A 15,479-nucleotide genomic window follows, 5' to 3' on the forward strand; every position below is an offset into this window, starting at 1 on the left:
TTTACTCATTCTTTTCTTTGGTTTTTAGATACCTTATTTATAAAATGGATAGATGGGTAATATTTTAGTGTATCATCAATTAATGCATAATGTAGCATACCTACTACATAAGCTTGTTGTGAGGATGAAACAGAACTCAAGAGCACAGTGCCTGAGTCAGTTATAGCCGTTGCCATGTGCACACTGATCTCAACTGCCACTCTATGCTGTTACTTGTAAATCCTGAGAAATACAGGATTTTTCATTCATTCAGTAAATGCGGTGGAGTGTTATCTATATGCCAGGCACTGGTGAGACACTGACTTTTAAGTGGCTGTCCCCCATCATCATACCATATGCGTCCCTATTAAACCTGATACCAAAGAACTATAAAAGCACAGGGTGAAACACATATTCCACAAAAAATATTTCACACAATACAGCTTTATGAAAATAACCTTTTCTTTCCTGAATGACAAAGTGGTAACTATCATAAAATGGTTTCTATAAAAGGTGGCTAGATTCCTACTACCATGCCGTACTGCTAGCCTTCACCCCCAGGAAACAGTGAATGGTGATATATTCATTATTAGATAAAACTACTAAATTATAGTAATTTCTTAAAATGAATGCTGGAATCATTACAGATAAAATTACTAAATTAGTTTTCTGTTCATGTCAACACAGTGCAGTTGACTTTAAATTGCATCAACCCCCCTAAAACGGTCTCTTATATGCTTGAGTTTACCATTATGTTTTTGGTTTTTGGTTGGTTTTTTTGTTTGTTTTTAGGCCTTGAGTGCCAAAATGACAATACTTAAAACATCACACACAATTTGTATTATCTAAATATCATAGCCCTTTGTGGCTAAAATTTCTCACCATTTGGAGAGGAATTAATATACAGTTTACCTAGAAAGAAACCTAGATTTTGGAACTAAGTGATAAATCAGATTGAAAAATACTTCATCTACCTTTCCCTTTCAATTTCTGCCATTATTTTTTTTTTTTTTTTTTGCGGTATGTGGGCCTCTCACTGTTGTGGCCTCTCCCGTTGCGGAGCACAGGCTCCGGACGCGCAGGCTCAGCGGCCATGACTCACGGGCCCAGCCGCTCCGCGGCATGTGGGATCTTCCCGGACCGGGGCACGATCCCGTGTCCCCTGCATCGGCAGGCGGACTCTCAACCACTGCGCCACCAGGGAAGCCCTCTGCCATTATTTTTAAATGAGTAAATAAAATTTAGAAGATATCATTTTACATTGAAGAGAGCGGAGGTTTCTATTTTAAAATAATTTTCTTATAGTAACATTATATAGACTAAAATTATTAACAGACAAACAGAATTTGGGAGGTAAATGTAGAAGAGTTGTACTAATAATTATAGTAATTTGAAACATAAAGTGAAATCTGTAACTGATAACAGTAACCTAGTGGGGGGTCTGAGAGGAATTGTTGCTTCCGAAATCTTATATAAAGAAATGTCAAAGGATTTCTTCACCAGTTAATAGTACTGACCATTTTCTCAATATATGTAAACTCATCTCAATCAACGAATCTAACTTAACCCAAAGCAAACCATCTTACTTAACCTTACTTGCATCGTACCTGACCTACTATGCTATCTTACACCTTTCATATCCACCACTTAATGTATTGCACCATAGTGGTATTATCCTTTTTCAGAAGCCTATAGCGAATGCAGAATGTTTGAAAGCATAACAATTAAGCCACAGAAAAAATATATAAGGAAGCAAGGTTAATGCTTTTTTAAAAAATCTTTAAAATTGTTTTATGTACCAAGTCAGTAATATGCCCATAATATCTCTTACTTAGAAACCCTACATTTGACAAAATAGCCCCTTGTTAAAAAAATGAGACAGTTCAGATTAGAAAAACTATAGTTTTGTCTTGCCTTAATAAACCTAACAAATAATAAAACTCCGATTATCAAAAAGTTAGCAACAGGTATTATCAAAAGATAGGTAGGAAGACTCCCACAGACATCACCCTAAAAAAGCAAAAAAAAAAATACACTTCTGAAAAGAAAAGGAAGATGATCTTCTGGGAGAAAAATACCCTCTTGTTTTATTTTGACCTAGAGAGCCCAAATAAGCAGGCAGTCTTTGCATTTTCAATGGTGATGGCTCAGAAGCAGTAGCACAAGAATGGTGGACTTTCGATAACTCTTGGCTGTTGATGTTGCATGATGTTGAGCATGGCTTTCCTTAAACAGTACCTTGTAAGAAGGAAGACCACTTCTCTTTTATTAGGATAGCTGATGAGTTTCATTATCACAGAGGAACAAAATAAATATATATAGGCATATATATATATTTCTGCCTTTTATACAAAAGAGTAAGTTGAAAACAATTTTTACGTAGCTCATTTTTCAGTCCTTGTTTCTTATGACATCTGTAATTTATTCTAATTAAATGTGTCAGTAAGAAACCCACAAAACTATTGAGTAAACATACATGACATATGATACCATGGCTCCTATGACAGTAGCCAAAAAAAGAATAGATTTCAAAACACAATTGCATTAGCTATACCAAAGATTTTGAAAGGTTATTATCCTATAAAAATGAAATATCTTGTTTGGTTTAAAAGCTAATAACAAAAATGCAACACTTTTAGGATAAAATGTTCATATACATCATTGCACGTAGGTTCTATTTCAGTTTTCTTTTTTTCTTGTTGAGATTCCAAATAATAAAACTGTTTGCAAATTTTTGGTTTCCTTGTACCTTCTTATTTCTTTCGCTAAATTAACAGTTATTCTAAGTATCTATTTTCATACATTAAGCCTTAGAGTGAGGTTGGTTATATTCTTGTATTCTTGAGAGTAACTCACAAATATGTAGTCACATTCCAAACCTTGAAAAAAGGGATAGATTATATTGTGTATATTTAGGGAAAGTAAAAAAGATATAAAATTATGAAAAGTATATTTACTTCTAAAATGATCTAGTTAGAGCACTTTGGTTCAGAGACACTTTTTCAGCTTTGGAGATGTTGACATTCCTTATTTCACTTCAATCTGAGGGCAGTGACAAGTACCCAGGGCATGGCAGACACTCTGTCAAGATGTGAGAGCCTATGAGTGCAGAAAACAGAGACGCTGCTCCCAACTACAATCTACTGAATATGTGTGCGAATTAATTATTATTGGGCATAAACAACAATCATGAGGTATAAAATGGAGAATTATTTTTACTTCTCTGCAATGAGGGAAGACTTCTCAGAGGAGTTGGCACTTTTTTTCAAGCTTCAAGAAATGGGGATAATTTCAACAGGTGAAGAGAGAAGAAAGAAGAATCTATACACGGAGTGAAGCACAAACAAAAGCACAGGGATTTGAAACCATGTGGTTGAATTTTGTGGGGGTTTTTGGTTTTGTTTTTTAAAGACCAAGTCTTTTATTTTATATTTTAAAGATTTTTTTCTGATGTGGACCATTTTTAAAGTCTTTATTGAATTTGTTACAATATTGCTTCTGTTTTATGTTTCGGTTTTTTGGCTGTGAGGCATGTGGGATCTTAGCTCCCCCACCAGGGATCGAACCCGCACCCCCTGCATTGGAAGGCGAAGTCTTAACTATTGGACTGCCAGGGAAGTCCCTGGTTGAACTTTGAATGATGTTTGGAGTCTAAGGAGTGAGAGGAAGAGTAGAGGAAGATAAATCTGGAAAGGTAAGATAAAATGTGATGCTCACCACGACCACTAAGCCATCTTGCAAATTTCTGTCCTTTACAGATACAAAAGCCATCCTTTTATGGGGGTAGGAGGTGGTCAGAGTTGGGGGGTAAGGTTTGACCAAAAGGGATAAATAAATATGTCATACTCTTTATATTAAATTACTACTTAAAGGAGGATTAAAAAGAAAAAATCCCTACATTTAAGAAATGTATACTACTCTTTCCCAAAAGACAAAATATCGAGCTATTCCTTATTTTGTTGGCAAACATGTCAAATATATTTGTATTTCCTTGTCAAAATGCAAACTGCAGACAACATAGACATAATATAAAATGACAGTGTACTTAAAGTTTCTACGCCTCCCTTGTTTCTCCCAACAGGCTAAGGTTATTCCCACCTCAGGGGCTTCACACACATTGTTCTTCAAACCTCTGCATCCTTCTCAGATGTCAGCATTCAACCTGTAGTAGCTCTTGGAGTGGCCACCCTGCCTACTTGATCTAATTAGGTCCCCCTTCCTACCCACCCTCACCCCCCCACCCCTGTGGTTCTCTACCTCAGCCCTCTATGTGCTTTTTGGGACTTTGACTTTTGTAATTCATATTAACTTGTTCCTTGCCATATGCAGCGACTTTCTACCCCATGTCTGTAAGCTCCATGATGGAGGGAGATTCGTCTGTTCTTTTCAACACTCCACATATAATACCTGGAACAGGACCTGACATATTACAAAGATTCAATAACTATTTGTCAAATTAATAATTTTCAAATACAAAGATATATGGAATTGTCATAACTAAAAGTTATATCTTGAAATTAACAAATCAGACTTTTAAAATTTCCTGGGGTCTTTCCCTAAATATACACAATATAATCTATCCCTTTTTTCAGGGATTGGAACGTGACTACATATTTGTGAGTTACTCTCAAGAATGCAAGAATGCAAGTTCTTATGCAAAGAGTGAGTATAGGAGGAAAAGGAAAATATGCTTATGCTTAAAAAATGTTTCCTAAAAGAATATTTAATTAAATAATAAAATAATTATGTATAGTTATATTTAATAATATATTGTAAAATCATGTAATTATACATCAATATATGACTTACATAACATAGTTTTAGTATTTTTTTGGCTTAAATTAATAATTCCTTTCTGATACTCAAGGGATATATCTATATTTTTCTTCACTAAAGAATATATTTCTTGATATATAAGATATATGAAAAGGATAAAAGGAAAGGTTTTGATGAGATTTCCTCTGGCTTATCTTCTTTTCCTTTCTCCCACCAAAAATAAGGTAGCAGAAGTGACTTCAAATATATCACCTCAAACTCATGAATGTCAAGAGAACAGTCAGGGTTGCAAATGTTGAAATAGACTATCAGAGAGCTCAGATGCCTTTCTTTATCTGGTAAAAAGTTAAAATTCATCCCCATCTTAAAATTCACAAGTGTAAAGCAAACCCTCCTCCATCACCCAATATGACACAGAACATTTATTGTTCATATTTATAAAATAATCTACTGGTTTATATTTAAAGAATATGCACTAAGTTTTAATCATCATTTATATTAAACAGTCCTATCTAGAAAAAAATATGTTTCTTTACTTCAAATACATGGCAACACTGGAGCTCTACCTGGTGAAAACTGTGTTCTAAAAGATAATCAGATGAAATTAGGGGAGAAGCAAATATGTTAAGTCATAATAATGTGACCCTCCATGTGTCAACGATGTTTAAAACAGTTGAGTTGGTCTTATAATACCAAGGTTTGCTGGATCATCCTCTAGGCTAAAGTGTAAAATTAAAGTCCATTTTTCTTAATAGCTTCTACACTGGTCTGAAAATATTGTCTCCGAAGTCTTTATCATGAAGTTCCTTCTTTTATAGCTATATAATTTATCTACCTTAAAAATGCCATTCTGATTTCCCTCAGATGTTTGCCTTCTAAGCTAGATTCTAAGAGCAAGTAACTGCAATTTCTAACTGTGACAATGAGCGATTAAAAAAAAAATTAGTTCTAGTCTTTGTTTATAGAAGCATTGAAACTTTCGGTCGTAAATCTGCAATTGTGTGGGGGACACATACACACATTCACACAGATACACACGTACAGCATATGCTTCTCTCACACATCTCTGGAACAACAGGGAACTTAAAATAAATACAGCTGGGCACCAGGAATACAATGTGCTGGGCAAACATATACTCCTATTAACGTAAATATATTCTTCAGTGTTTCCTGCCGGGCCCACTTAGTAATGAAAAGCAAGCAATCCCCATTTCTCCCACAAAACACCCCACATGCTCTCCAAACAACCACCCCTAGCAACTGGATGTGGAGAGGAACGGAAAGGAACAAAAGGCGCTGGGCTCCAGCTCAGGAGTGAGTCGCCTTCTCAGACCCTGGCATTTTAAAGGCAGCAACAGAAGGTCATGCTGGGCATTAGCTATGTCCCAAAAAATATGTATAGTAAGGCAACTATTAGAGTCATCCGTATGTAGTAACTGCTTCTTTGGCCTCACGTAATTCGCGAGTCCTTGAATCGAAACTACCACGTAGAAGGGACGTCTGCCAAACCCCCAATGGGGACTCGTTCTCCGCCCTCTGCGCCCCTCTCCTCATCCCAAGATGCGACCCAAGGGCTTCAGAGTGACCCGTGCTGCCCACGAAGCAGCCTTCCAGTAAATCTCCTGAACTGGCTCTCAGCTCCAACACACCCTCGCCTCGCTTCTCTTTACCCCAGCCCCTGCTGAGCGCAAGGCGGGGACCAGCCCCTCTGCCAAGGTCCGGGAGCCGAGGGGGCTCCAGGAGACCCGGGAGGCCAGACCCAGAAATTCCCGGCATCTCCAACCGGGCTGGAAGCAGCCGGCGCGACCCCGAGGGGGGCCAAGACCCTCAGGGCAGAAAGAGGTTTTCCCTGGGAGCCGGCCCGCGTCGGACTCGGAGGGCGAGAGGCAGCGGCGGGAGCGGGCCAACCTGCCGGCGCCTGGCGGCTTGAGTTTTCAGTGGCTACAGGTTGCCTGGGAGCAGATGCCCAGCTCCCGAGGGCGGCAGGCGCTCGGAGCGCTCGGGAGCGAGACTTGTGTTGGGGGAGGGGGGGGTGAGAGACGGAGGGAGGCAGGGAAGCCCGAAAAGGCCCCACGCAGGCGGGGACAGGGGATAGATCCGAGGGCGCGCCTCCCAACCGGGACCCGCACAGACCTTGGCGCCGCAACCTTCGCTTCTTGCGGCCGAAGATGCGCACTTTGGAGAAGATGTCCACCAGGTTGCCGTTGCAGAGCCCGCGGTTCCTGCTGGGACTGCTCCGCCTCCTGCCGGCGGACGGCCGGTCCCAGTGCTGCTCCCGCGCCTGCCGCTTCTGGCGGATCAAGCCGCTGGCGATGGCCGCGGCCATGGTGGCCCCGGGACCGGGTCCGGAGGAGGGCGGGGCCGAGGGGGAGGGAGCTGGGGACACAGAGCGGGAAGGGCCGGCAAGGAGGGCAGGCCGGAGGGCCGGGGCCGGGGGCTGGGAGCGCTCAGTCCCGCCTGGGACCCATCGCCCTCTCCGCGGAGCGCGGGGCCGGGCCCGCAAATGCGCCCAGGGCGCGGCGGGGCGAACGCCGGGAGCCCGAGGTCGTGCCCGCCGCCGCCGCCGCCGCCGCGTCGGAGCCGGGACTGGGGCCGGGGCCGCGGGCGCCGCCGCTCGCGCCGCCTTCCTGCCCGGCCCGCCTCCCGGGCGGGAGGTCGAGCCGGTTGCCTTCTTCCCGGGCAAGGGATGGAGGGCAGGTGCCGGCCGGGTCCCGCGCGTTGGTCCGCCCAGAGCGCGCTGGGCAGGACTCAGAGCCGGACTCGAGCGGCCCCCCGGCCCGTGCCGCCGCTGCCGCCCGCTCTCGGAGTCCACCGGTGATCGTCAAGTGCCTTGGAGATCAGCATCTGGAGAGCGCAATCTTCTCCCCGGAGATCTCAAATCAGAGCGCTTCGTTCCCAGCCCGCTACACTCCCCTCCCGTCCCCCTCCTAGGCCAGTCTTCTGAAGGAAAGAAAAAGGTATATATATAATAAGGACTTTAAAAAATATTAGTAATACTGTAAAAGAAAGCCAAAACGGATGGCAGGGGGTGGGGTGCTGAAAGGCTAAGCCAAAGCGGGTGGAATTGAAGGAATTATCAGTGCGCTTTTTCTTGGATGAAACTCGCAGGTCTCCGAGGCTTCCGAGGCTTAGCGAGGGCTTCTGGATCTTTACGTGCCTCCTGGTCCACAGAAACTCTCAGCCGTGGTTGGAACGCAAGGTGGTTTCCGCCCTCCCCGCTAATCCCTTCAGCACCAGAGCCTCTCCAGCCCGGGAAGGAGGAGGGGGCGGGGGGGAGGGAGGAGAGTGTGTCCCGAGGAGGGAGGCGCCTCCACTCCCTACCTAATCCACCCAAACTTGCTGGACTCTCCCTTCTGCTCCCAGGAAAAGCAGGCTTGTCGTGTTGAAACCGTAGCAGAGCAAGAAGGAGGGAGGAGGGAAGGGGACAAGACGTGGAGAGGTGGTGCGGAAAGACCCCCTTCCCAAATTTGCTCTCTAGCACTTGGAGGAAGAGATGGCAGCAGCTGTAGCTGCTGCAGAACAGCAGCGGGAACGGAATGTTGAAGAAGCTACCACAGAATATTAAGGGCGGGCGGGGTGTCACAGTATTCCAGCGACAACAGAAAGCAGCCAGACTGAGGGACACTCCAGTTTGAGCTGCCGTCTTTGGCGTCCCTGGGTAGGGAGCCAGGGAGCAAAGCATATGAACTATGTCTGAAATTCAAATACAACAGCTGCTGCCTCTTCTCCTTGACTTCCTGTCTGTGTCCTGGCAGCATTCTGTCATGGATAACCAAAAACATGAAGGTCCAGGAGGAGGGGAACCAGTGCAGAGCACCCTAGAAAAGGAGGTTGGGAGAGAAACAATGCGTGCTTGGATGAATACAGATCCTTGGTTCCTAGGACACACTCCGAGCCACAGAACTATGAGTAGCTTTTGCTCCTATGGCTTCTTACCGTTTCCTCTTCCCTTTAGACTGTTTGCTTATCATTCCAAGAGGTAAAGAAAAGAAACGCACAAACTACACTTCTCGCAATCCAGTGTGAAGAATGGAGGAAAGAAAACTCATCTGATAATTGGTACTTGTAACAATCACTTTTCTGGTGACCGCTTTAGAGCTGGAGAGACACACTCGGAAGGCAGCCCTGGGAGCAGTTCTGAACCAACACCCACTTTCTCTTTGCCTCAGGAATAGGCAGTAAAGTACTACAGAGACTTGCAACCAGGCAAGTGGGAGAAGTTCAGACAAGGGCTGATTACAGGGAGGCTAGACACCTTCTGCTCTAGGGAACTTATCCACAGTCTCTCCAAGGAAGCAATTACTGCTCAGCTGTTTTTCACTGTATTTACCAATAAGCCTCTCTTGGGGAAGAGAATTTCATCTAAGAGGAGTGTGTAGATTTGGGTCCAATGCAGATATCACTGGATTTAGGATAATGTATATACTATTTAACATTAAAGAACATACTCTGTAGGCTTATTTTCCCCACCTTACCATGTTTTATATACATGAAATCTCTATATATGTAATAACTACGATTACTAAAAGGAATATGCATGAGTAATTTTCCCAGGAATTTGCAATCCTTAATCTCCTATGAGATAGAAAAAGTGAAGAAAAAAGGGTGTGTTAACTATTTTGCTCCATGTCTACCTTTTTTTTTCTCTCTCTCTTTTACATGTCTTTGTTCTTACATGTTTACTAAGTGTATTTAGTTTTGCCATGTTCTTGCTTTAAAAGGGAAGGACATTTGCAGAGATGGATACATCTAATAAAAGGCTATTCAAGTGTTTCTTTTAAGAAATTCACCGAAATAAGTCGTATTGAACAGAAATGGTAGCTACTCCTACCTTCCATTATTGAAGAGTGGCTATCTGGACATTTCAGACAGTACAGATTGGAATTTCCGAACGACTTTACAATTAAAGCAAACATATTTACCTAAAGCTAGTAATGAGTTTTTCAAAGAAGCAAAATGTTAAGTATAGTGACCTTTTCAATCTAGTACAACTGCCCCAAATTACATAACCTAGTTGGCTTCTTTTTTTTTTAATCCTCGTGATATACATGTGTAGTATAATAATTTGAACAGAGTGAGATTAAGCTGCTTCTTATTATAGCTGTGTTAATTCTTTTCTTTCCGGGCATTTTCTTACAATTCAGGGTTCTCCCCAATTTCTTGGATTGTATAATCCAAGGGAAGGTCGGTTTTTTGTCTCCTTCGGACCCCTCCCTTCAATGCCCAGCTGCGGTTCAGCACCGCGGACAAGGATCCGGCCACAGCCAGGGCGCGCGGAGAGCAAGCAGGTTTCCCTGAGCGTGGGCGCGCTGCTGGTTTCGAGAGGCTCCGATACTCTCTGCCCTTAAAAGCAGCTTTCCGCTGCCCAGCCCAAGCCACCCAAGGCGGAAAGGAAATTAATCCTCACGGCTTCCACTGGCATTAGTAACCCACATTGGAGCATGAAGCTTTTCAGCTTTTTGAGAACCAAGAAATACTCTCTCCTGATTTATTCCAACGCCTGGCGCAGCGCCTGAAACAGCGGACTCCTCAGTCCCGGGGCGTCTACTCAAAGTGTGAATTTCACAAGCCTTAAACGCTTCTATCTTAGGTGGTTTCTGGTTTTAAGGGAGCATGGGGTGGGGGGCAGCACTTGGGCTAATCAAGGTCTTTTAGCTTCATCTCTACGTTTTCCTTTTACCTCCCCCAAACGCTGTTTAGTTGTTTACAGATAGAGGTAAGTGAAAGAAAACGCAAGAGAGCCATCTGCTGTCTTAAGCTGTGATAAAAGCGTGTGCAAAAAACCAGAGTGAAAACCGTTCAGGGCGGGTGAACCGAAATCCATACCTTGCTGTAATTCAGAAAATAATGTTACACTCATGAGAACCGCCTCGGTGTCGTTCATTTCAGCTTTGAATGTACAAAAACAAACAATATAGTACTGATCAGGTAGAGTGGCTCCTGACCAACCTGTTAGGCGTCTGAACTCTGATTTCTGACAGTCTCGTTCATTTCTGGATTTTGCTCCATCCTGGCTGTATAATGACCTCCAGTGAGTTGCTTCAGTTTCTCTCAGCCTCAATTTCCTCACCCTAAAACTGAGATGATAATAAAATCTCCTTTTTAATTCTTGTGAGGTTAAATTTAGTAATGTAAAGATCCTTGTCCATTGTCTGGTACATCGTCAGTGCTTAAAAATGACAGCTATTATTGTCATGATGTCCCAGATCACTCATTTCTATCTCGGAAATTCTTTTCCAATTTCCATGTCTTTTTCAAGATCAAAATGTATGTATTCCCATGTATATTTCCTCACCTCCGAACTGGGTACTTGAAAAGATTTTAAGTAATTAGAAATGTAAAAATTATTTTTTTAAATAAAGAAGCCCAAGGTCAAACTTTGGTTCATAATTGACTAAATTTGTGAACTTAGCTCTGTAAGGCTCTTTCCCTACTCACTGAATAGAGATAATAAAAACATTTCCCTCCCTCACAGAGATTAATATGTGTGCCTATGAGAAAAGAGTTCTAAAACTGTAAAGTACCACACAAGCATTAGTTCATTAGAAGCTGATTATTCAACTACTTCCCTGTGCTCGCAACGTCTCCAGAAGATGCCATGCTCCCTTTGGCCCCTCTACTTTCCATATGTTTTTCCTTCTACCTGGGACACTTTTACTGCCTCTTGCCCACACTCCCCTCAGTAATATAAAACAGTAGCTAAAATCACAATTGGAGTAAAGCAGTCATAGGCTTGACTGTGCATCCTTGAGCAATTCATCTAAACCTCTCTAAGTTTCTATTTCTTCTTCTCTGTAAAATGGTCACAATAATGCAATAAGGTTATTATGAGGATTAAATAAGAACATGTATATAAAACACAGCAGTGCCTGCCAAATAGTGCAAATTCAATAAATGATAGCTACTGGTAATCATTTAACTCATCACTCAGGTCTTCATTTCTTCAATGACCAAGTCCTACATTGACACTTCTATGAAGATGTCTAGTAGGCATCTCGGGCTTAACATGGCCAAGATTAAACTCTCTTTCTTCTTTCTCAAACCTGCTTTCCAATCTGCCCCATCTCTGGAATGACATTTCCATTCTTCTTCTTCCCCCGGCCCCAAAACTTGGGCATCAAACTAATCTCATTTCTTTCTTTAGTACCTCTTATGTAATTCCTCAACAAAATGTATTCATTCTACCTTCAAAATAGATCTACCGTAAGATCACTTCCCACTATATGCACTGCTACCCACCACCATGATCTTTTGGACTATTACAATAGCAGCCTGATTGGTCCCTTGGGATTCACCCTTGATCTTCTTTGATATGCCTTCAACACTGTGACCAAAGTGTTAAAGGTATAAATCAGACTATATTACGCCTCTATTCAAAATCCTACACCTCAGTAAAAACCAAAGTCCTCACAGTGCCTACAAATCATGCTCCATGTGATTTGTATCTCTCATCTACCTTCATTTGTTATCTGACACCATCTCTGCTTCTCTCTCTTCATTCACCAGTTGCCTTCCTCGACCTACCTGGCACGTTGCTATGGCCGGACTTCTGTGCTTGCTCTTCCATCTGACTCTCTCACCTCCTGCAAAATCTTTGCTCACTTATTATCATCCCAGTTGAGATCTTCTCTTACAAATCTAGCTAAAATAGCAACCTCCAAACACAGTCAACCCCTTCTTCTTTCCCTGATTTAAGGTTCTGCATAGCAGTCACAACTTTTAAAACTTCTATGTGTTTTTATATATGTATTTTAATATGTATCTTATTTATTTGGACTATCCTGCTCTTTTAAAACACAAGCCTAAGAGGGAACATATTTTGTGTCTCATTTGTTGACTGCCACATATCCAGTTCTTAAAATGGGGCAAGGCAGAGTAGGGGCTTAAAGAATTAAGAAGTTGGATACAAAGACAGCCAAACAGTTAACACCAAATACGAGGAACAGAAAATGTTGCTTAGTCCAGTCTGTCAAGGATAAATTACCCCATGGTGCTTGATCTCTTTAAGAGAAGAAAGAAATCTAAAATTCTATTTGGAATATACACAATCTCAACCCCGTAAATAGGATATACAGAGAGTCCTCTAGACTTCGCTTGATCATTTAGGCTCAACTTAACATGACATGTAATTTTTTTTAAACCAAAGCATTAGCAAAATATTTAATATGAAAAATCCACGACAATTCTATGTTAGATATTGGGTTGGCCAAAAAGTCCGTTCGGGTTTTTGTAAGCTGGTACGTGAAACCCGAACGGACTTTTTGGCCAACCCAATATAATCATATATTTATATACGATTTAAAATACCATTTCAATTATTTAAGACCTCAACCTTCAAGTAAGTTAATGTCCCAACAAGAACAATGACATTTATATTGTGGCTTCCTAATACAAGTTGTTCATTATCACAACCTTCCCGAATCACCATTCTATATCCCTAAGAGGACATGTAGTCTGAGTTCTGAGTTCCAACAGTGATTTGGGGCTTACTGAAGGTTGCGAGACTGACTTCACTTGGATTGTAGAGGACAATGCTACTGATCTTTGTGACTCATCCTGCCCCCCAATACACATCCTGTTTTCTCCCTTGCTTTCAGGCTGCCAATTGACAATATGCCCCCTTTTCAAATTTGTTACATTGAATCCATCATTGGAAACTAGATGAACATATTTGATCATCTATAAATACAAAAGTAAATAAAGCCTAAGGGAGGAGAATACATAGACAAGAAACAGTCTTATTGATACTGATTTCATTATTTAAAGAGCCTTTTCCCCTTGCCTTCTGCAATTTTGTTATATTCTAGTTTATTTTATTGAGTAGGCTGCTTAAATTCCAAATATGTAAGTTTTTGTATGGTTTACTAAAAACAAGTGCATTACTTCAACTTCAAATAAACAAAAAACTCTAAAGAACATATTCTGTGATACTGATGTCATTACTAAATGTTAACACTTCTTATTTTCACAAAGTAACAGTCTACCTATGTTTCTTCATATATGTCATTGCCACAGCCATTATTTCAATGTAACCAAATTCATCGGATCTAAGAACGCATTGACTTTAAGATGCATCATTTAGCTACAAAGGAAAAAAACATTTTGTTCAACTATGTCACATCACAGATTACAAGATGTATATCAATTTCAGAGATATTTATTTAAAAAAAAACTTTGCATCTTAGACTCAACGAAATGGGGTATAATGGGACTATGTAAGTCTATCAGTGGGACTGTACCCTTATTAACCCTGTCATGCTCTGTATTTTGCTTAGACATCATACATCTTTTGGTTAAAATAGATTTTAAGTGCTTCAGAGAAACTGTGTTCTGAAATATCTTTAGTTTCATTATTATTGTTGTTGTTGTTTTAATTCTTTTATCTCCCTGTGAGTCTGAACTGGAAGGATTGATAGGATGGAAACAAATATTCCTCGAATATTTCCTGCTCACTTATTTGATCATCTCCACACAATAAGCGACTCACTCCATTTTGTCACATGGTTCCCTTTGTGAGTCAATCACTTTTGAACACTTAAAATTAAGGATAAAATATGAAGGCCCAACATTTTTTCACAAGTAAGTTATCATAAATTAATTTGGGATGAGCTTGAGTAGAGTTAAAAAGGATATATTGACATTTATGTTTTCATCCTTTGTTCTGGATTAAATGGGTTTTATTTGAAAATGTATGAGGTAATTCTGAGAATTTAGTCAGTACTGATGACCCTTTTCATTTTTTACTCATTTGGAAGAACATCAAAAAGTAATGTTAAGATGCACTTGGGACAAATTTTCAGGTAGTTAATTAAGAATGAATGTGTATCCCTTCCTTATAATTCAAGTTCAAAACCTTATTTTATTTTTTCTGTGATAGTATTATTGACCTTTATTTTAGATTCAAAGGATAATCGAAACGAATGTTAAAGTGTTTTAAGTTAGATTTTTCAAGAAGTAATTGATTGCATTAATGTTATAACAGTCTTGTTGATTAATTTTGCTGGATATATTTATTTCTCATAGGGAACAGATATCCATCTATTAAAAAAAAAACCTGGAAGGAATTTTATTGTCACTTAATATTTTGATTCAATAAAGAAAAAGTGGAAACTATTGGTACCGAAAACTTGTGAACATTCTTACCTATAGAAGCAATACCAGATTGATATAAGCAGATGGCTTCGATTTACAAATCTAGTGTATTTTTAAAATCTGGCTAATATGTTGGAAAAATACTCTCAGTGGTTTCCAGCCTGCTTTATTAAAGTGAACTCAAAATGTGCATAGCATTCATTTCAGAGTTGTGAGCAATGACTTATCTTTCCTCACTCTACATGAGTTGTGGGAGATGATAATAACATCGATTTAACGATATATCAGTGAATCGGGTTTTTAAAAAGAATATTGAATATATGTGTCGATGGACACTTAGGTTGCTTCCATGTCCTGGCTATTGTAAATAGGGCTGCAATGAACATATATACAATGGAATATTACTCAGCCATAAAAAGAAATGAAATTGAGTTATTTGTAGGGGGGTGGATGGACCTAGAGTCTGTCATACAGAGTGAAGTAAGTCAGAAAAAGAAAAACAAATACCGTATGCACATATATATGGAGTCTAAAACAAAAAAAGGTTCTGAAGAACTTAGGGGCAGGACAGAAATAAAGACTCAGATGTAGAGAATGGACATGAGGACATGGGGAGGGGGAAGGGTAAGCTG

General features: G+C 40.7%; 1 protein-coding gene across 3 annotated transcripts in view; it reads right to left on the reverse strand.

The window, feature by feature from the left end:
- FGF14 (fibroblast growth factor 14) overlaps nucleotides 1-15,479 on the reverse strand; it is a 639,343-nt gene that overhangs the window by 169,796 nt on the left and 454,068 nt on the right. The window contains exon 1 of one of the 3 annotated variants that reach the window (XM_032611349.1): nucleotides 6,889-7,081. The exons of the other annotated variants lie outside the window; for them this stretch is intronic. Within the exon in view, the coding sequence (XP_032467240.1) occupies nucleotides 6,889-7,081 (193 nt within the window). Of the gene's footprint in view, nucleotides 1-6,888; nucleotides 7,082-15,479 lie in introns of those variants that run through there. 3 annotated transcript variants of the gene reach the window in all.

The sequence above is a fragment of the Phocoena sinus genome, chromosome 18 (genome assembly GCF_008692025.1).
Source record: "Phocoena sinus isolate mPhoSin1 chromosome 18, mPhoSin1.pri, whole genome shotgun sequence".
NCBI classification, from domain to species: Eukaryota; Metazoa; Chordata; class Mammalia; order Artiodactyla; family Phocoenidae; genus Phocoena; species Phocoena sinus.